The sequence below is a fragment of the Pithys albifrons genome, chromosome 3 (assembly GCF_047495875.1).
Source record: "Pithys albifrons albifrons isolate INPA30051 chromosome 3, PitAlb_v1, whole genome shotgun sequence".
Taxonomy (NCBI): domain Eukaryota; kingdom Metazoa; phylum Chordata; class Aves; order Passeriformes; family Thamnophilidae; genus Pithys; species Pithys albifrons.
This window is the reverse complement of record NC_092460.1, coordinates 101,231,402-101,253,665: the sequence shown is the minus strand read 5'-3', so window position 1 is coordinate 101,253,665 and position 22,264 is coordinate 101,231,402. Positions and strand designations below refer to the sequence as shown.

The following is a 22,264-nucleotide window of genomic DNA, read 5'->3' as shown; positions in this document are numbered from 1 at the left end:
TGATCTCCCAAACTGGGTTTAGCTCCAAAACCTTTGATTTCTCTCCAGAATTTCTTGGTTTATCTCCAAAAAACCTCTTCATTTTATCTCCAAAACTTCTTCATTTTATCTCCCCAAACTTCTGATTTTCTCTCTGAAACTTCTCATTTGATCTCCCAAGTTTGTGGTTTATCTCCAGAACTTCTGACCCCCAAAACTTTTGGGTTTATCTCCAAAACTTCTTCATTTTATTTCCAAAACTTCTTTATCTCCAAAACTTCGTTTTCTCTCCAAAATTTAAAGTTTTCTCTCCAAAACTTCTTGGGTTTATCTCCCCAAACTTCCGGTTTTATCTCCAAAACTTCTCATTTTCTCTCTGAAACTTCTTGTTTTATCTCCCAAAATTTTGGTTTCTCTCCAAAACTTCTTCATTTTCTCTCCAAAACTTCATTTTATCTCCAAAATTTCACATTTTTTCTCTCCAAAACTTCTTGGGTTTAACTCCAGATCTTCTGGTTTTCTCTCCCAAACTTCTCATTTTCTCTCCCAAACTTTTGGGTTTTCTCTCCCAAACTTTTGGGTTTTCTCTCCCAAACTTTTGGTTTCAGCTCCAACAACTCTCGGGTTTGTCTCCAGAACTTCTGGTTTTCTCTCCCAGACCTTTCCTCCCCACCCTTCTGGTTCCCACCCCCTTCTCAGCCATTCCCAGCTCTCCAGCCCAGCAAGGCCAGCACTGGAATTCCCGGGATATTCCACTCCAGCCCTGGATCCAACACCAGGAATGGCGAGGGAGACAAACCAGGGAGAGCCTTTGGGGCCTCCTGAGGCCAGAACGGGGCAGGGACTGACAGAGGGAGAGGAAATGAGGGGAATAAGAGAGGAAAATAAGAGAGGAAAAATAAGATGAAAAATAAGAGAGGAAAAATAAGAGAGAAAAAATAAGAGAGGAAAAATAAGAGAGGAAAAATAAGATGAAAAATAAGAGATTTAAAATGAGAGATTCAAAATAAGAGTTTAAAAATATGAGATGAAAAATAAGAGTTTGAAAATAATGAGTTTAAAAATAAAAAGTGTAAAAGTAAGAGATGAAAAATTAGAGATGAAAAGGAATGAAAAATAAGAGATGAAGAGATTAAAAAGAGACGAAAAATAAGAGATGAAAAAAAGGGGATGAAAAAAGGGATAAAAAAAGGGATGGAAAAAAGGGATGGAAAAAAGGGATGGAAAAAAGGGATGGAAAAAAGGGATGGAAAAAAGGGATGGAAAAAAGGGATGGAAAAAAGGGATGGAAAAAAGGGATGGAAAAAAGGGATGGAAAAAAGGGATGGAAAAAAGGGATGGAAAAAAGGCATAAAAAAGGCATAAAAAAGGGATAAAAAAGGGATTAAAAAGGGATAAAACAAGGATGGAAAAAAGGGATGGAAAAAAGGGACGAAAAACAGGGAGGAAAAAAGGGATGGAAAGAAAGGGATGGAAAAAGGATAAAAAAGGGAGGAAAAAGGGAGGAAAAAGGGAGGAAAAAGGGAGGAAAAAGGGAGGAAAAAGGGAGGAAAAAGGGAGGAAAAAGGGAGGAAAAAGGGATGGAAAAAGGGATGGAAAAAAGGGATGGAAAAAAGGGATGGAAAAGGGACAAAAAAGGGATAAAAAAGGATGAAAAAAGGGATGAAAAATAAGATTTAAAAATAAGGGATGAGAAATAAGAGACAAAAAGTAAAAGATGAAAAAAAGAGGTGGAAAAAAGGGATGGAAAAAAGGGATGGAAAATAAGACTCAAAAAAAGAGATTTAAAATAAGAGTTTAAAAATACGAGATGAAAAATAAGAGTTTGAAAATAATGAGTTTAAAAATAAAAAGTGTAAAAATAAGAGATGAAAAATTAGAGATGAAAAGGAAGAGATTAAAAAGAGATGAAAAATAAGAGATGAAAAATAAGGGGACAAAAAAAGGGATGGAAAAAAAGGGATGGAAAAAAAGGGATGGAAAAAAAGGGATGGAAAAAGGGATGGAAAGAAAGGGATGGAAAAAGGATAAAAAAGGGAGAAAAAAGGGAGAAAAAATGGATGGAAAAAAGGGATGGAAAAAAGGGATGGAAAAAAGGGATGGAAAAAAGGGATGGAAAAAAGGGATGGAAAAAAGGGATGGAAAAAAGGGATGGAAAAAGGGATGGAAAAAGGGATGGAAAAAAGGGATGGAAAAAAAGGGAGAAAAAAGGGATGGAAAAAGGGATGGAAAAAAGGGATGGAAAAAGGGATGGAAAAAGGGATGGAAAAAAAGGGATGGAAAAAAGGGATGGAAAAAAAGGGATGGAAAAAAGGGATGGAAAAAAAGGGATGGAAAAAAGGGATGGAAAAGGGATGGGAAAAAGCGATGGAAAAAGGGATGGAAAAAGGGATGGAAAAAAGGATGGAAAAAAAGGGATGGAAAAAGGGATGGAAAAAGGGATGGAAAAAGGGATGGAAAAGGGATGGAAAAGGGATGGAAAGAAAGGGATGGAAAAAAGGATAAAAAAGGAATAAAAAAAGGGAGAAAAAAGGGAGAAAAAAGGGATGGAAAAAGGGATGGAAAAGAGGGATGGAAAAAAGGGATGGAAAAAGGGATAAAAAAGGGATAAAAAAGGGATAAAAAAGGGATGAAAAATAAGAGACTAAAAATAAGAGACAAAAAGTAAAAGGTGAAAAAAAGGGATGGAAAAAGGGATGAAAAATAAGATTTAAAATAAGAGATGAAAAATAAGATGAAAAATAAGAGTTTAAAAATAAGAGTTGAAAACTAAAAGATGAAAAAGAAGAGATTTAAGAGACTTAAAATAACAGATTTAAAAGATTTAAAAATAAGAGATTTCAAATAAATTTAAAAATAAGAGTTTAAAAATAAGAGGTTTTTTTTAAAAAAGCCATTTAAAATAAAGACATTTCCAAAACATTTCAAACACAGACATTGACACCAAAGGCATTTAAACCAGAGAGAGTTTCAATAACCCCATTTCAAATTCCCAACAAACATCCCAAATTCCTACCTGAGGAACATTCCAAGGATAAAACACGAGGACACCCCCAGGATTGGCTGAGGAATTCTCTGCTCTGGCATCAGAAAATTGAGTTTATTGTTTGTTATTTCCACCCATGTTTAAAAAGCAGCCAAATAATCTCAGTTTGAGCCCAAAGGGGACATTCCCCCCCCCAGATCCTGATCCAGGTTTATCTCAAGCTCTTCCTGGGATTGCAACTCCAGGGTTGGAATAACGACCTTGGAAAGGTCCTTTCCAAGCCAAACTATTCCCAAAGTTTATCCCAGGGATGGATCCCACACCCAACACATTTCTGGGAGTTCAACACCAAAACCAGAAAATCTTGGAATTTTCCTCTCCAGCTCCACACGATGCAGCAAAAAAAAGGGATTGGGGGAATAAATTAATTAAAAATGGAAAATAAAGGGATTTTCTGGTGCAGCAAAAAAAAAAGGGATTGGGGGAATGAATCCAATTAAAAATGGAAAATAAAGGGATTTTCTGGTGCAGCAAAAAAAAAAAAGGGATTGGGGGAATGAATCCAATTAAAAATGGAAAATAAAGGGATTTTCTGGTGCCCACAAAGTGCTTTGGGCTCCAAACCTGGAGGATTGAACTGTTCCCTTATCCTTTCCAAGCAGGAAACACCTTGGGAGAGATGGATTCCCAACAGGAAAGGGTGTTGGGAGGCCTGGATGGGACCTTGGAGAGTGGATTCCATCCCATTTTGGGGAATTTTATCTCCTCCATCCCGCCCAGGATCTCATGGACAACATGGAATGTCCCCTCTGGAAGGTGGGTGGCAATTCCCACATCACCCTCAAGGTTTAACATCCATCCCAAGGAATTCCAGCACTGGAATCCTCTGGAGAGACACCCCAAAGTGGGACACCCACCTCAAATCCCCCCATTCCAGGCAGAGCCCTCCCTTCCTGCTGCATCCCACTGGGATGCAATTCCCACACCTGGGATGGGCTCAGGGAGTGGGGGAATATTCTGGAAACATTCCTGGGCTTGGGAATGAGGTGGGAATGGTGACACCCTGAGGGACACCCAGCCCTGGGTCACATCCAGGAGGGAGGAGCCAAAGCCACCTCTGGATCCCCCTGGAAAGTCAGGCAGAGCCTCTAATTAGTTAATTGGGGGATTTAATTGGCCTCTTGGTGCTGCTCAGCTGTCCCTGGATCGTTCCCAGGGCTGGGATCCATATCCAGGGTTATCCCAAGCCAGTCCCTTTGCCAGCAGGGACAGGTGTCCTGGAACATTCCAGGTCATCCCAGAATGGGAATGTGAAAGGGCAGGGATGAGTCACGGTCCAGGATTGGCCACTTCTGTCCTCTGGCTGGAAAAGGAGCCAAGCTGGATCCCAGGGAAAATTAGGGAACCCCAATCCCATTCCAGAGCCTGAAAATCCCACCAGGGAAATTTATGGAACACCAATCCCATTCCAGAGACTAAAAAATCCCATCAGGAAAAATTTGGCAACACCAATCCCATTCCAGAGACTAAAAAATCCCAAAGGGAACAGAAATCCCATTCCAGAGCCTGAAAATCCCACCAGGGAAATTTAGGGAACACCAATCCCATTCCAGAGCCTAAAAATCCCATCAGGAAAAATTTGGCAACACCAATCCCATTCCAGAGGCTAAAAATCCCATCAGGGAAATTTAGGGAACACCAATCCCATTCCAGAGTCTGAAAATCCCTAAGGGAACAGCAATCCCATTCCAGAGCCTGAAAATCCCACCAGGGAAATTTATGGAACACCAATCCCATTCCAGAGACTAAAAAATCCCACCAGGCAAATTTAGGGAACACCAATCCTATTCCAGAGCCTAAAAATCCCAAAGGGAACACCAATCCCATTCCAGAGCCTGAAAATCCCACCAGGGAAATTTAGGGAACACCAATTCCCATTCCAGAGCCTAAAAATCCCACCAGGCAAAATTAGGGAACACCAATCCCATTCCAGAGCCCACGGATCCCCCCGGGAGCCTTCCCAGGGAGCAGAGGAAGTTCTGCCCCACAAACACCATTTACACCAGTTTGCTTCAATCCAGCTTAATTTTCGGGAGAAGGTGGAGGAGGGAGAGAAGATCCTTCACGGAGTGGGAGCTGCAGGGCTTGTCCTTCCCACCAATCCATCCAGCCATGGCTCAGTTGTAGGAGAGGTACTGGATGAGCCGAGGGGGAATGTTGAGCTTGGAGATCTTCTCCAGGGCTCGCTGCCCGGCCGCCTTCCGGACCGTCACCCGGCACAGCTGGCACAGGCTCAGCGGCGTCTCTGCAACGACACACGGGAGCCGGGGGGATCAGGGGGACTCTGGAATGACAAACGGGAGCTGGGGGGATCAGGGGGACTCTGGAATGACAAACGGGAGCTGGGGGGATCAGGGGGACTCTGGAATGACAAACGGGAGCCAGGGAGGGTCAGGGGGACTCTGGAATGACAAACGGGAGCCAGGGAGGGTCAGGGGGACTCTGGAATGACAAACGGGAGCCAGGGAGGGTCAGGGGGACTCTGGAATGACAAACAGGAGCCAGGGGAGGCTCTGGAATGACAAACGGGATCCAGGGAGGGTTAGGGGGGGCTCTGGAATGACAAACGGGATCCAGGGGGGCTCTGGAATGACAAACAGGATCCAGGAGGGGGCTCAGGAATGACAAATGGGATCCAGGGGGGGATCAGGAACAACAAATGGGATCCAGAGTGGGATCAGGAATGACAAACGGGATCCGGGGGGGCTCTGGAATGACAAATGGGATCCAGGGTGGGTCAGGGGGACTCTGGAATGACAAACGGGAGCCAGGGAGGGTCAGGGGGACTCTGGAATGACAAACGGGAGCCAGGGAGGGTCAGGGGGACTCTGGAATGACAAATGGGAGCCAGGGGAGGCTCTGGAATGACAAACGGGAGCCAGAGTGGGATCAGGAATGACAAATGGGATCCAGAGTGGGATCAGGAATGACAAATGGGATCCAGGGGGGGATCAGGGGCCTCTGGAATGATAAATGGGATCCAGGGTGGGATCAGTGGGGGCTCTGGAATGACAAAAGGGATCCAGGGAGGGTTAGGGGGGACTCTGGAATGACAAATGGGATCCAGGGGGATCAGGGGGGCTCTGGAATGACAAACGGGATCCAGGGAGGGTTAGGGGGGACTCTGGAATGACAAATGGGATCCAGGGAGGGTTAGGGGGGACTCTGGAATGACAAATGGGATCCAGGGGGATCAGGGGGGCTCTGGAATGACAAGTGGGCTCAGGGGGGCTCTGGAATGACAAATGGGATCCAGGGTGGGATCAGAAATGACAAATGGGATCCAGTGGGGGCTCTGGAATGACAAACGGGATCTGGGGGGGATCAGGAATGACAAATGGGATCCAGGGGGATCAGGGGGCTCTGGAATGACAAAAGGGATCCAGGGAGGGTTAGGGGGGACTCTGGAATGACAAATGGGATCAGGGGGGCTCTGGAATGACAAATGGGATCAGGGGGATCGGGGGGGGCTCTGGAATGACAAACGGGATCCAGGGTGGGGCTCAGGGGCCTCTGGAATGACAAATGGGATCCAGGGTGGGTTGGGGGGCTCTGGAATGACAAACGGGATCCAGGGGGGCTCAGGAATGACAAATGGGATCCAGGGGGGGCTCTGGAATGACAAACAGGATCCAGGGGGGGATCAGGGGGGCATTGGAATGACAAATGGGATCCAGGAGGGGATCAGGGGCTCTGGAATGACAAACAGGATCCAGAGGGGGAACAGGGGGGCTCAGGGGGAGCTCTGGAATGACAAACGGGATCCAGGGTGGGATCAGGGGGGCATTGGAATGACAAACGGGATCTGGGTGGGCTCAGGGGCCTCTGGAATGACAAAGAGGATCCAGGTGGGGCTCAGGGGCCTCTGGAATGATAAATGGGATCCAGGCGGAATCAGGGGTGTCTCTGGAATGACAAACGGGATCCAGGGTGAGATCAGGAATGACAAATGGGATCCAGGGGGGGCTCAGGAGGGGCTCTGGAATGACAAACGGAATCCAGGGTGGGATCAGGGGGGCTCTGGAATGACAAACGGGATCCAGGGTGGGATCAGGGGGCCTCTGGAAGGACAAATGGGATCCAGGGTGGGATCAGGGGGGCTCTGGAATGACAAATGGGATCCAGGGGGGGCTCAGGGGCTGCTCTGCTCACATTCCCAGCTGGAAGTGACCACCCATGGCCAAGGAGGCACTGCAGGGACATGGATGGGCTCATCCCGATGCAAATCCAACTGGGAGGGTTCTCCCACCTCCCTTCCTGGTCTGGATGGAATTGTTAGAGACAGGGAATTATTTAGGTTGGAAAAGGCCTCCAAGACAATCAGGGCCAGTGGAGAATGGGATGGTGCCACTGATATTCCTGATATCCACATCCAATGCAGAGAAAAGTGTTGGAAACAATCATGGAATTATTAAGATTGGAAAAGACCTTTGAGACCATCCAGTCCAACCATCCCCAGCACTGCCAAGGCCACACTGCCCATGTCCCCAAGTGCCACAGCCACAGGGAGACTTGAAACCCCTCCAGGGATGGGCACTCCAGCCTGTTCCAATCCTTGACCACCCTTTCCAGGCAGGAATTTCCCCAAATCCCCCCTGCCCCTGCCCTGGCCCAGCCTGAGGCCGTGCCCTCTCCTCCTGTCCCTGTGCCCTGGGGCACAGCCCGACCCCCTGTCCCCAAATCCCCCCTCCTGGCAGGGATTGCAGAGCCAGAAGGTGCCCCCTGAGCCTCCTTTGCTCCAGGCTGAGAGCCAGGACTATCCAAGACATTCAGATTTCCCTGGAATGTTGCTGAATTAACCCTTAGTCCCACCAGGTTTAAGAACACAATCAATCAAAGCGGGGTTGGATCAAGGGTTGGAATTGATGATCTCAGAGGTCTCTTCCAACCCAACTGATTCCATGATTCCATCACCAGCCTCCAACCTCTACATCAATCCTGGATCTGTCCTGAACTTAATGACATAAATCCCAAGGGAACTCTAGAAGATACCAGGAGTACCTACAGCTGTACAGCCAGGAAGTAATTTACTCCCCTGTAAGGAGGAACTTTTGCTTTCTACAGGGAGGAAGTTTTATTTAGGGAGGGTGGGCAGGGGCTGGGCTGGATTTCCCAGAGAAGCTGTGGCTGCCCCTGGATCCATCCCTGGCAATGTCCAAGGCCAGGCTGGAGCACCTGGGACAGTGGGAGGGGTTGGGGGTGGAACTGGATGGGCTTTAAGTCCCTTCCAACCCAACCCATCCCAGCATTCCCATCAATCAGGAGATTTTGGCTCCACCCTTGGTGCTTCCAGGTCTCTCTGCAGCTGAACCATTCCCAGCCAAGGGAATTGCTGCATCCAGGAGGGCAAGCAGAGCTGAGGATGCTCCTGGCACAGGCAGTGCCCAATTGCTGTGTCCAGTGGGGCCCCAGAGTTCTGAGAGCCCCTGGCAGGGCCTGAAGGGGCTCCAGGAGAGCTGGGGAGGGACTGGGGCCAAGGGATGGAGGGGCAGGACACAGGGAATGGTTCCCAGTGCCAGAGGGCAGGGCTGGGGGGCTGTTGGGAAGGGATTGGTGGGTGGGAGGGTGGGCAGGGGCTGGGCTGGATTTCCCAGAGAAGTTGTGGCTGCCCCTGCATTTCCTGGAGGAAAATAAGGGACATTCACACAGGGACAGGTGGCACCAGGCTGAGGGTGCAGTGATGGGACAATCCAGGGGGACCTGGAGGAGTTTGGGAAGTGGGACATGGGAATCTCAGGAGGTCCAACAAGGCTGAGCTGCACCAGGTTGGTTGGAGGGGCTGGAGCAGCTCTGCTGGGAGGAAAGGTGGGAGAGCTGGGGGGGTTCAGCCTGGAGAAGGGAAGGTTTGGGGGGACCTTTGGGTACCTGAAGGGGCTCCAGGAGAGCTGGGGAGGGACTGGGGCCAAGGGATGGAGGGCCAGGACACAGGGAATGGTTCCCAGTGCCAGAGGGCAGGGATAGATGGGATACTGGGAAGGGATTGGTGGGTGGGAGGGTGGGCAGGGGCTGGGCTGGATTGCCCAGAGAAGCTGTGGCTGCCCCTGGATCCATCCCTGGCAGTGTCCAAGGCCAGGCTGGAGCACCTGGGACAGTGGGAGGGGTTGGGGGGTGGAACTGGGTGATCTTTAATGTCCCTCCCAACCCAACCATTCCATGAGTGCCAGGCCCCCCCAGCTCCCAGGCTTTGCCCCCCACTCACTCTCATAGTACTCGAAGCACTTGGCAGCGGGGCTGCTGCTCCAGGTGTAGTCCGAGGGTTTCTTGCCGCGGTTGTCCCTGGCGTAGATGTTGCCCCCGAACTCCACCAGCATCTCCACCAGGTCCACGTTCTTCACCTTGGCCGCGTGGTGAAGGGCCGTCTCGTGCAGCTTGGCCGCGTTCACGTTGGCCCCTGGGGACACAGAGGGGCACAAACACACCCAGGACACCCTCACTCAGCCCCCAAACCAGCAGGGCTTGGGCTGGAGTGAGGAAAAAAATCTGCTTTAAAAAAAAAAAAGGGAATGAGATCCCAAAGAAATGGCAGGAACAAACAGCCCGGTGAGTTCCTGGTGCTGGCAAAACTCTCTGGGTTTATGTTTTCCTCTCTGGGTTTATGTTTTCCTCTCTGGGTTTATGTTTTCCTCTCTGTCTTTATGTTTTTCCCTCTCTGTCTTTATGTTTTTCCCTCTCTGTCTTTATGTTTTTCCCTCTCTGGGTTTATGTTTTTCCCTCTCTGTCTTTATGTTTTCCTCTCTGTCTTTTATGTTTTTCCCTCTCTATGTTTTCCTCTCTGGGTTTATGTTTTCCCTCTCTATGTTTTTCCCTCTCTGGGTTTATGTTTTTCCCTCTCTGCCTTTATATTTTTCCCTCTCTGGGTTTATGATTTTCCCTCTGTCTTTGTTTTCCTCTCTGGGTTTATGTCTTCCCTCTGTCTTTGTTTCCCTCTCTGGGTTTACATTTCCCTCTCTGGGTTTATGTTTTTCCCTCTCTGTCTTTATGTTTTTCCCTCTCTGGGTTTATGTTTTTCCCTCTGTCTTTATGTTTTTCCCTCTCTAGGTTTATGTTTTTTCCTCTCTGGCTTTATTTTTTCCTCTCTGGATTTATGTTTTCTCTCTGTCTTTATTTTCCTCTCTGGCTTTCTGTTTTTCTCTCTGAGTTTATGTCTTCCTCTCTGGGTTCATGTTTTTCTCTCTGGGTTTATGTTTTTCCCTCTGTCTTTATGTTTTCCTCTCTGTCTTTTATGTTTTTCCCTCTCTATGTTTTTCCCTCTCTGGGTTTATGTTTTTTCCTCTCTGGCTTTATATTTTTCCCTCTGGGTTTATGTTTTCCTCTCTGGGTTTATGTTTTTTCCTCTCTGGGTTTATGTTTTCTCTCTGTCTTTGTTTCCCTCTCTGGGTGTATGTTTCTCTCTCTGGGTTTATGTTTCCCTCTGTCTTTGTTTTCCTCTCTGGGTTTACATTTTCCTCTCTGGGTTTACATTTTCCTCTCTGGGTTTATGTTTTCCTCTCCAGCCCATCTTTGGGGGATTAAGATGCTGAGTGGGAAGCTCAGAATGGCTTCCTGACTCCATTCCCAGTGCTCTCCATGGATAATTCCCACTCAGGACAGAGAAAACTTTGCTAATTATTTGAACAGGGACACCCCCAGATCCATGAGATGTTCCAAGTTTTAGCCATGGAGATTTTTGCTAAGGAAGTTTTGGGCTTTTTAAGTTTACATCAAGTCCTTCTCTTCCCCCAAAAGAGCTGGAATTTGATCAGCTGAGAGGTCAGAGAGACCTCAGTGAACTCAAACAATTCCCTTTGGGAATGTGTGGCCACACTGAACTTAATGAGGAGCAACTGGAATTTCTTTGGAATCAAGGAATGGGGGAGTGGAGTGGCTGGAACCAAACTGGCCTAGATGTGTGATTTTTAGATCCCTGTTATTCCCTTAAATAAATCCCCACCCCTGGGATAAATCTCCTCCTGGAAGCACAGGGAAAGGCAGGAAGTTCAACCCAAAGTCCCCCCAAAATGAGAAGAAAACTGGGATGTGAAACCTGGAGCCAAATGTTGACTTGAACATCCAGCAAAGCCACCTGGGCAAACTCCAAGTTGTGTGTTTGGATGAGTTTTGAAGTGGAGTAAATTTAGGGAATGGGAACCATGGAATGGTTTGGGTTGGAAGGGACCTTAAAGACCATCCCATTCCAACCCCCCTTCCCCTTTCCCAGGTTGCTCCAACTGTCCAGCCTGGCCTTGAGGGATGGAGCCCCCACAGTGTGGATGTCACTGGGAACATCCCATGCTGGATATTTATGGAATATCCCCACACCAACTTTTCCTCCATCAGGCCAAACCTTTCCCCTTCACCACCTATCCCGACAGGAATTCCCCTGTGGAGCACCCAAGGAAACACTTCCAGAGACACCACGGGGTGCTGCCCACCCAGAGCAGCCCCTGTGGGTGCCATACCTGCGTTGAGGAGCAGCTTGGCACAGTCCAGGTGTTCCCTGGCACAGGCCACGTGCAGGGGAGTGCCAAAGTGACAGTCGTGAGCCTCCAGGTTGGCGCCGACGTCGATGAGGAGCTGCACACACTCGGGGCTGCCTTTGGAGAGGGAAGATTCCAGTCAAAAGCAGGAATCCAGCTCCAGTGGGATGTTGGGAACAGCCTGTTTGGTGTCTGGGGGGGGATGGCTGGGAGCTGGAAAGGCTTTGGAGCCAACACAAGAACAGGGCACAAGGGATGGAGTCACCGAGCTGGGGCCAACAGGGAATTGGGTGGAACAACCCCAAATCCAAGGATTTGCACTGAATTCCCTGTTGTTTGTGGAGTTCTTGCAATGCTGATCCTGCCCTGGGTGGATGAGATCACCCTTAATACCATTCCCAGCTTTATTTTTGGCAGTGGGAATAAGACAGCTTAACAAAAAGCAGGGAATTACCACCAAGCCTCAGGAAGAAAGGCTTAATGAGGAAAAGCTCCCCAGGAGCTCCCAGTTAGGGAATTAATTGTCCAAAATGCTCCAGAATTGAAGGAAAACTCTGTCCAGGACAGCAGGTGACAAAAAGAATGGAGGGGATAAACAGAAGGAATTACTGAGGCACAAAGTGGTTCATGAGCAAGAGATTTGGTCACAATGATCTAACTGGGACATGGCTGCTCCCACATCCAGGTTTTCCTGCTGTTCTGTCTGTGCAAGGGCAAGTTGGAGGGATTAATTACATTTAAATTAGTTAAAGTAATTAGTAAATTCTTCCCTGGGAGGGTGGGCAGGGGCTGGGCTGGATTTCCCAGAGAAGCTGTGGCTGCCCCTGGATCCATCCCTGGCAGTGTCCAAGGCCAGGCTGGAGCACCTGGGACAGTGGGAGGGGTTGGGATTGGAAATGAATGATCTTTAAGGTCCTTCCAACCCAACCCATTCTGGGATTTCATGATTCTGTGATTAAATACTCCTGTGATCCAAATACCCCAAAAAGGATTGAGGATGGGGGAAGCAGAGAGCAGCTGGGACATCATTTTGGCCTCTACTGTTTTCACAGAATGTTCTTTGTCTCAGTCTTTAATAGCAAGACCGGTTGTCACAGAATCCCAGACCATTCTGAGTTGGGAGGGACCCACAAGGATCATCAAGTCCAACTCAGAAGTCAATGGCCCACACAGGGGATTGAACCCCTGGCCTTGGCATTATTACAACCAAGTTTTAACCACCTGAGCTCATCTCAGGGTCTCTTATTCCCTGGACAGCCCCACCAGCTGGAAAAGCCTGGGATTGGGACAAGGAGCAGCACAAGCAGCAGCATTCCCAACAATTCCTGGCACCTCCTTCCCACCCAACAACCCAACCAGGAGAGGCTGAGCACCAACTTTCCATAAAATCATGGAATCCTGGAATGCTCTGGGCTGGCAGAGCCCTGTGAGCCCCCCCAGGCCAGCCCAGCCCTCGCTCCAAGCCCCCTGTGCCCCCCAGCCCCTGGCACTGAGTGCCACATCCAGTGTCACCTGAAACCCCTCCAGGCACGGAGAATCCCCCCCCTCTCTGGGCAGCCCCTGCCAAGGCCTGAGCACTCTCTCTGCAAAGAATTGCTTGCCAATGGCCACCCCAAGCCTGCCCTGGCACAGCTCCAGCCTGGGCCCTCTTCTTCTCCTGCTGGTTGCCTGGGAGAAGAGACCAACCCCCCCTGGCTCCAACCCCCTGTCAGGGAGTTGTGGGCAGTGCTGAGGTGCCCCCTGAGCCTCCTCTTGTGCAGCCTCAACCCCCCCAGCTCCCTCAGCCTCTCCTCACAGGGCTGGGGCTCCAGGCCCTTCTCCAGCCTCGGGGCTCTGCTCTGGCCCTGCTCCAGCCCCTCAATGTCCTTCCTGAGCTGAGGGGCCACAACTGGGCACAGCACTCCAGGGGTGGCCTCCCCAGTGCCCACCCAGGGGCACAATCACTGCCCTGGGCCTGCTGGGCACACCATTCCTGATCCAGGCCAGGACACCACTGCCCTTGTTGCCCACCTGGGCACACTCTGGGTCATGTTCAGCTCCTGTCAATCCAATCCCCAGGTCCCTTTTTCTGGCCCTGCTCCAGCCCCTCAATGTCCTTCCTGAGCTGAGGGGCCACAACTGGGCACAGCACTCCAGGGGTGGCCTCCCCAGTGCCCACCCAGGGGCACAATCACTGCCCTGGTCCTGCTGGGCACACCATTCCTGATCCAGGCCCACCCTGTGGCTCTGGTTACTCCAGGAGTGGGGCCTGGGCAGGGATGTGAAGATGATGAAGGGACTGGAGAATGTTCCCTGTGAGGAGGAGAAGCTGAGGGAGCTGCTCAGCCTGGAGAAAACAAATCACAAAATCCCAGACTATTCCGAGTTGGAAGGGACCCACAAGGATCATCGAGTCCAACTCTTAAGTCAATGGTCCACAGAAGGGATTGAACCCGTGACCTTGGCATTATTAAAACCAAGTTTTAACCAACTGAGCTCATCTCAGGGTCAAACCCAAATACTGTGAGCTGCCTGTTTTCCTCCTCCAGCTCTCCAGCAGAGGGGTTACCATTCATGCAGGCTTCGTGCAGAGGAGAGGCCGTGTACAGGGGCGGGTTCACCTTGGCCCCGTGGGACAGCAGCACCTTCACACACTCGATGCTGCCTGAGGCGCAGGCGTCGCACAGGGGGGTGCTGCCATCGATGTTCCTGGCATCCACCTGCAGGGCAGCAGGAAATCAGGGAATGGGTTGGGTTGGGAAAGAACTCCTTGGAGATCAGAGGGACTAACAGAGCCTGTGCTGATCTGTGCCCCCAAGTGCCACATCCACACTGACTGAGGGCGCTGAACACAAGGAAACAACTTCTCAATTGGACCAGTTGCCAAGAACACCAAATTCACCCCAAAATTAGAAACAGAATCATTAAGGTTGGGAAAGACCTCCAAGATCATCGAGGCCAACTGTTATGGGCTCACCTAGGTGGGCCTAAATTTGGGCTCTGGAGTTTGGACTAGGCTGAAGCTGTCAGCTGACTTGAGCTGGGCTGAACTAACAGCTGACCTCTTCTAGCCAGTAACTTTGTATTCCATACCACATTATGACATCATCTCCAGGGAAGTAGGAACCAGGGTGGGAGTGGTTAAGGCTGTAGTTTCTCAGCCCTCCTCTTGGGAGGACACACGATGCTGTCCCAGGGGGGATGGAGAGGACCAGGCCCACCACTGGCTCACAGGGTACCTCAGGAAAGTAAAATGTGTTGTTCTGGGTCTCTCCTTTCTGCTTGAGTTTGTTTCCCTGGGGAATAAGTCTTTTCTTAAGTAATGTGTAGTTAGGACAGTAGAATTTGTGTGTTCATTAAGAAGTTGAGGTGGGGAACTTGTTGTTCCAGACTTGTGTGAGTGAATATTTGTACTCTCTTCTAATTGTCTCTTCCTTTCTGTAAAAATATATGTAGTTTTAGTATAAACGTGGTTTGCAGTGTTTTTTTCTTTCCCCTCTCTTTTCCTCCCTTTCCCTGGTGTTAGGAGGGAGGCTTTTCTCTCTGTGCTTGGGGGGGCTGGCAGTTGCTTATCTCAAACCAAGACACCAACCATTAATCCAGTGCTGCAAAGACCAATCCCTGTCCCTCAGTGCACATTTTTGAACACCTTTTGGGATGGTGATTCCATCCCTGCCTGGGCAGCCCCTTCCAATGTCTGACCACCCTTTCCATGATGGGATTTCCCAAAATCCACCCTGGCCCTGCCCTGGCCCAGCCTGAGGCCATTCCCTCTCCTCCTGTCCCTGTTCCTGGAGCAGAGCCTGACCCCTCCAGGGGCTGCAGCACCCACAGCTTCTTCTGCAATCCTGGAATCATTTGGGTTGGGAAAGCCCTCAGAGATCCTGGAGTCCAACCATCCCCATCCCTGCCAAGGCCATCCCTGCCCATGTCCCCAAGTGCCACCTCCACAGGGCTGTGAAACCCCTCCAGGGATGGGAACTTCCCCCTGCCCTGGGCAGCTGTGCCAGTGCCTGCCCACCCTTTGCATGGAGAACTTTTCCATCCTGTGCCATCCCAACCCCTCCTGGTGCCATGGGAGGCCATTCCCTCTTATCCTGTGCCTGTTCCCTGGGAGCAGAGCTCACCTCCCATGGCTGCCCCTCCTGTTCCAGAGAGCCAGAAGGTGCCCCCTGAGCCTCCTTTGCTCCAGGCTGAGCCCCCCCAGCTCCCTCAGGATTCTCCAACCCCTTCCCAGCCCCACTCCCTGCACAGCTCCAGCCCCTCCATGTCTTGTTGTGAGGGGCCCAAAACTGCCCCCAGGATTCCAGGTGGGCCCAGCACAGGGGGACAACCTTTGGGCCACCTGCACGAGCTCCATCCACAAACTCCTGATGACTTTTCCTGTCGAGCCTTGACCAAGAGAGAGTTATCCCTTGAGTGTTGTGTTCAGTTCTGGGCCCCTCAGCTCAGGAAAGAGATTGAGGGGCTGGAGTGGGGCCAGAGAAGGGCCTGGATGTGGCACTGAGTGTCCTCTGAAACACCTCCAGGGACAGAGAATCCAACATGTCTTGATCCAGCCCCACTGTGATCACCAGCCCAGGGCACAGAGTGCCAGAGTGATCCCAGTGGGGTTGGATCAAGGGTTGGACTTGCTGATCTCAGAGGTCTCTTCCAACCCAACTGAGAAGAGCAACAAGGCTGGAGAAGGGACTGGAGCACAAGTGCTGTGGGGAGAGGCTGAGGGAGCTGGGGGTGTTCAGCCTGGAGAAGAGGAGGCTCAGAGGTGACCTCAGCACTGTCTGGAACTGCCTGAAGGGAAGTTCTGGCCAGCTGGGGGTTGGTCTCTTCTCCCAGGCACTCAGCAATAGGACAAGGGGGCACGATGGGCTCAAGCTCTGCCAGGGGAAATTGAAGTTGGAGATGAGAAAGAAATTCTTTGTAGAGAGAGTGCTCAGGGATTGGAATGGGCTGCCCAGAGAGGGGGGTGGATTCCCCATCCCTGGAGGTTTTTCAGCTGAGCTTGGCCGTGGCACTGAGTGCCATGATCTGGTAAAGGGACTGGAGTTGGACCAAGGGTTGGACTTGATGATCTCAGAGGGCTTTTCCAAATCAATCTATTCTGTGATTCTATCCCACATTCCCGAGGCCCCCAGAACCACACCTGGGCCCCTGCATCGAGCAGCAGCTGGACACACTGGGTCTGGCCCCGCAGACTGGCCTCGTGCAGGGGCGTGATGGAGTCGAAGGTGACGGCGTTGACACAAGCCCCGCTCTCGATGAGCTGGCGCAGGCGCAGCAGCTCCCCCCGCCGGGCAGCCTCGTGCACCGGAGTGCGGTCAGCCCAGAAACCTGGAGAGGAGAAGGGAAAGAAGGGAAAGAGGAAAGAAATCAGCGCGGGAAATGCGGGGGGTGCTGTCCCACAGATAGGAGATTGGGAAGGGATTGGTGGCTGGGAGGGTGGGCAGGGGCTGGGCTGGATTTCCCAGAGAAGCTGTGGCTGCCCCTGGATCCATCCCTGGCAGTGTCCAAGGCCAGGCTGGAGCACCTGGGACAGTGGGAGGGGTTGGGGTTGGAACTGGATGGGCTTTAAGTCCCTTCCAACCCAACCCATTCCAGCATTCCCATCAATCAGGAGATTTTGGCTCCATCCTTGGTGCTTCCAGGTCTCTCTGCAGCTGAACCATTCCCAGCCAAGGGAATTGCTGCATCCAGGAGGGCAAGCAGAGCTGAGGATGCTCCTGGCACAGGCAGTGCCCAATTGCTGTGTCCAGTGGGGCCCCAGAGTGCTGAGAGCCCCTGGCAGGGCCTGAAGGGGCTCCAGGAGAGCTGGGGAGGGACTGGGGACAAGGCCTGGAGGGCCAGGACACAGGGAATGGCTTCCCAGTGCCAGAGGGCAGGGCTGGGGGGGCTGTTGGGAAGGGATTGGTGGCTGGGAGGGTGGGCAGGGGCTGGGCTGGATTTCCCAGAGAAGCTGTGGCTGCCCCTGGATCCATCCCTGGCAGTGTCCAAGGCCAGGCTGGAGCACCTGGGACAGTGGGAGGGGTTGGAACTGGATGGGCTTTAAGGTTGTTCCCACCCAACCCATTCCAGGATTCTATGGAGCTCTGGAATGAGCAGCCTCTGAGCAGTGTTATTTTGTCACCAGAGCACAGAGAAGCAGCAGCTCCAGCAGAATTTCATTAAGAGCTTTAAACACCCCTCCAGAAAAACCACCTTACAAACTGCAGGCTCCTCAAATTTCCCCTCTCCTGCTGCACAATTCCTTGTGTGGAGACTCACGTGAGAGACACCACTCCCAATCCCCAGAGATGGGCTCCCACATCCCATCCAGCCTGGGGGTTATGGAGCAGGAGGGAGGCTCCAGCTGGGGCCAGAATTCCTAAATCTGTGGCTCAAGGATTATGGCTCAGCTGCAGGACAAGGCAGGGAAGAATGGATGGCTCCTGATGCCACCAGGAGCATCCCTATCCCTGGAATCAGCCACCAGGAGGATCCCTATCCCGGGAATCAGCCACCAGGAGCATCCCTATCCCGGGAATCAGCCACCAGGAGCATCCCTATCCCGGGAATCAGCCACCAGGAGCATCCCTATCCCGGGAATCAGCCACCAGGAGCATCTCTATCCCGGGAATCCACCACCAGGAGCATCCCTATCCCGGGAATCAGCCACCAGGAGGATCCCTATCCCGGGAATCGGCCACCAGGTGCATCCTTATCCCAGGAATCGGCCACCAGGAGCATCTCTATCCCGGGAATCGGCCACCAGGAGCATCTCTATCCCGGGAATCGGCCACCAGGAGCATCTCTATCCCGGGAATCGGCCACCAGGAGCATCCCTATCCCGGGAATCAGCCACCAGGAGCATCCCTATCCCGGGAATCAGCCACCAGGAGGATCCCTATCCCGGGAATCAGCCACCAGGAGCATCCCTATCCCGGGAATCAGCCACCAGGAGCATCCTTATCCCAGGAATCAGCCACTAGGGAGCAGCCCTGCCCCCGGAATCAGCCACCAGGAGCATCCCTATCCCGGGAATCAGCCACCAGGAGCATCCCTATCCCGGGAATCAGCCACCAGGAGCATCCCTATCCCGGGAATCAGCCACCAGGAGCATCTCTATCCCGGGAATCCACCACCAGGAGCATCCCTATCCCGGGAATCAGCCACCAGGAGGATCCCTATCCCGGGAATCGGCCACCAGGTGCATCCTTATCCCAGGAATCGGCCACCAGGAGCATCTCTATCCCGGGAATCGGCCACCAGGAGCATCTCTATCCCGGGAATCGGCCACCAGGAGCATCTCTATCCCGGGAATCGGCCACCAGGAGCATCCCTATCCCGGGAATCAGCCACCAGGAGCATCCCTATCCCGGGAATCGGCCACCAGGGAGCAGCCCTGCCCCCGGAATCAGCCGCAGCACAGGGACAGAGCCCTCAGCAGCTCTGCAGAGGTGACCCGGAGGCAGCCGCTGGCACGGGCAACATTTTGGGATATTTCCACCCTCCAAGGTGGGATCCATCCCCTCTCCCCTTCCCAACACGGATCACACACGTTAATTTATGGAGAACAAGGACAATTCCCCATGGATGGCTCTTCCAAGAGCATCTTCTTATCCCTTGCCTTGGGAGAGGCCTCACTCCCTGAATGGTCCTCCCATCCCAAAACCCTCCTGCAACACCCAAACCCACCCTGTGACCCCCCAAACCCTCCTGCAACACCCAAACCCACCCTGTCACCCCCTGAACGGTCCTGCAACACCCAAACCCACCCTGTCACCCCCAAAACTATCCTGCAACACCCAAACCCACCCTGTCACCCCCAAACGGTCCTGCAACACCCAAACCCACCCTGTGACCCCCCAAACTCTCCTGCAACACCCAAACCCACCCTGTCACCCCCCAAACCCTACCGCAACACCCAAACCCACCCTGTCACCCCCTGAACGGTCCTGCAACATCCCAAACCCACCATGTCACCCCCAAAACTGTCCTGCAACCCCCCAAACCACCATGTCACCCCCAAAACTGTCCTGCAACCCTCCAAACCACCATGTCACCCCCAAAACTGTCCTGCAACCCCCCCAACCCACCCTGTCACTCCCTGAACGGTCCTGCAACACCCCAAACCCACCCTGTCACCTCCAAAACTATCCTGCAACAGCCAAACCCCACCCTGTCACCCCCCACGCCACTCTGCACCCCCCCAGACCCGCTCTGTCACCCCCAATCCATCCTGACCTCCCCCAAATCACCCCCAAACCCGCCCCCGTCTCCCCCCGGCCCCACGCACTGATCTCGCCCCGCAGGGACCCGCTGCTGACGGGGCTCTCCATGGCCGGGCCCGCCGGGAACCGCCGGCTGCGGCTGCGGCCTCGTCCCGCGCTGCTCCCGGGCCCTCACGGCGGCTTCTGATCCTTCACGGCCGCTCACGGCTATTCCCGATCCCTCACGGCGGCTTCTGATCCTTTACGGTTGCTCCCGATCCCTCACGGCTGCTCCCGATCCCTCACGACTGCTCCCGGCCCTTCCCGGCTGCTCCGATCCCTCACGGCGGCTCCCGATCCCTCACGGCGGCTTCTGATCCTTTACGGCCCCTCACGGCTGCGCCCGATTCTTCAAGGCTACTTCTGATCCTTCACGGCTGCTTCTGATCCTTCACGGCCCGTCAGGGCTGCTCCCGATCCCTCACGGCTGCTCCGATCCCTCACGGCTGCTTCTGATCCTTCCCGGCCCCCTCACGGCTGTTCCCGATCCCTCACGGTCGCTCCCGATCCTTCCTGGCTGCTCCCGATCCCTCACGGTCGCTCCGATCCTTCTCGATCCCTCACGGCTGCTCCCGATCCTTCACAGCTGCTCTGATCCTTCACAGTCGCTCCAGATCCTTCCCGGCCCCACACGCTTCTTCCCGGCTGCTTCTGATTCTTTACGGCCCCTCACGGTCGCTCCCGATCCTTCCCGATCCCTCAGGGCCCCTCACGGCTGCTCCCGGTTCTCCCGATCTTTGCCGATCCCTCACGGTCGCTCCCGATCCCTCAGGGCCCCTCACGGCTGTTCCCGGCCCCTCACGGCACCCTCACGGTCGGTCCCGGCTCCTCCTCCCGATCGCTCCCGGCTCCGGCCGCGGAGCCCAATGGGAGTTGTAGTGCAGGAACAGCGCGGGACTGGAATGGGACAGAGGGACTGGGGGCACTGGAGAGGGACTGGGAGCACTGGAGAGGGACTGAGGGCACTGGGGTGTGTGGGGAGAGGGACTGGGAGCACTGGGGTGTGTGGGGAGAGGGACTGGGGTGTGTGGGGAGGTGACTGGGAGCACTGGGGTGTGTGGGGAGAGGGACTGGGGTGTGTGGGGAGGTGACTGGGAGCACTGGGGTGTGTGGGGAGAGGGACTGGGGTGTGTGGGGAGGTGACTGGGAGCACTGGGGGGTGTGGGGAGAGGGACTGGGGTGTGTGGGGAGGTGACTGGGAGCACTGGGGGGTGTGGGGAGAGGCACTGGGGGCACTGGAGAGAGACACTGGTATGGGGGGAGAGGGACTGGAATGGGGGGAGAGGGACTGGAATGGGGAGAGGGACTGGAATGGGGGGAGAGGGACTGGAATGGGGGGAGAGGGACTGGAATGGGGAGAGGGACTGGAATGGGGGGAGAGGGACTGGAATGGGGGGAGAGGGACTGCAATGGGGGGAGAGGAACTGGGATCACTGGGGTGTGTGGGGAGAGGGACTGGGGAGACTGGAGAGAGACACTGGTATGGGGGGAGAGGGACTGGGAGCACTGGGGGGTGTGGGGAGAGGGACTGGTATGGGGGGAGAGGGACTGGGAGCACTGGAGTGTGTGGGGAGAGGGACTGGGGAGACTGGAGAGAGACACTGGTATGGGGGGAGAGGGACTGGGAGCACTGGGGGCTGTGGAGAGAGGCACGGGGGGCACTGGGGGTGTGGGGAGAGGGACTGGGGGCACTGGACAGAGACACTGGTATGGTGGGAGAGGGACTGGAATGGGGGAGAGGGACTGGAATGGGGGGAGAGGGACTGGGAGCACTGGAGTGTGTGGGGAGAGGGACTGGTATGGGGGAGAGGGACTGGGAGCACTGGGGGATGTGGAGAGGGGTAATGGGGGCACTGGGGTGTATGGGGAGAGGGACTGGGGGCACTGGAAGGTGTGGGAAGGGATAATGGGGGCACTGAGGGTGTGGGGAGAGGGACTGGGGGCACTGGGGTGTGTGGGGAGAGGTACTGGGGAGACTGGAGAGAGACACTGGTATGGTGGGAGAGGGACTGGGGGCACTGGAGGGTGTGGGGAGAGGGACTGGGGGCACTGGGGTGTGTAGAGAGAGGGACTGGGAGCACTGGGGGGTGTGGGGAGGGGTAATGGGGACACTGGGACAGTGGGAGGTGTCCCTGCCCATGACAGGGGTGGCACTGGATGGATTTTAAGTTTCCATCCAACCCAAACCATTCCATAATTTCTCCACGATCAACCATTTTGGTTCTAGAAGGATCTTTCATGTCCTGGCTCTGTCTTTGTTCCTGGTAAGGAGAAATAATTAATATTTAGTCTCTATTTTCAGGTTTGCATTGCAAAAAATAGAAGATAAGCAGCACAATTAATCATTTTTCACAGCCCTAATATTTTTATTATTTTTAAATAGGGGTGGAAATGTCAAAGGGACTTGGGGAAAAAAAAAAGCACCATTTGCTCCCTGCTGAATTTTGGCACTTTCTTGTCCTTTGCCTCATTTTCTGGGGGTTCCTGGTGTGGTTTTAGAGGTTCCACCTTGAGAAAATGCCACTAAACCAGATGAGTTTTGTTCAAGGCTTTTCTGA

The 22,264-nt window shown here is 53.0% G+C and overlaps 1 protein-coding gene across 1 annotated transcript; it reads right to left on the bottom strand.

The window, feature by feature from the left end:
* Nucleotides 1-3,058: 3,058 nt before the first annotated feature.
* On the bottom strand, nucleotides 3,059-20,536 carry ASB13 (ankyrin repeat and SOCS box containing 13). Its single transcript, XM_071552914.1, has 6 exons — nucleotides 19,733-20,536; nucleotides 16,604-16,791; nucleotides 14,030-14,180; nucleotides 11,464-11,598; nucleotides 9,225-9,416; nucleotides 3,059-5,270 (listed from the first exon to the last, which is right to left on the bottom strand). Exons 1-6 carry the CDS (start codon nucleotides 19,773-19,775, stop codon nucleotides 5,143-5,145), a joined length of 837 nt encoding a protein of 278 aa, XP_071409015.1. The 5' UTR covers nucleotides 19,776-20,536; the 3' UTR covers nucleotides 3,059-5,142.
* Nucleotides 20,537-22,264: the final 1,728 nt, after the last annotated feature.

Coding starts and splice junctions, on each gene's coding strand:
- ASB13 (XM_071552914.1), bottom strand. CDS start 19,775: ATGGAGAGCCCCGTCAGCAGCGGGTCCCTGCGGGGCGAGATCA. Junction 14,181..16,603: donor TGCTCGATGCAGGGGCCCAG/GTGTGGTTCTGG, acceptor GCTGCCCTGCAG/GTGGATGCCAGGAACATCGA. Junction 11,599..14,029: donor GCACGAAGCCTGCATGAATG/GTAACCCCTCTG, acceptor CCCTCTCCAAAG/GCAGCCCCGAGTGTGTGCAG.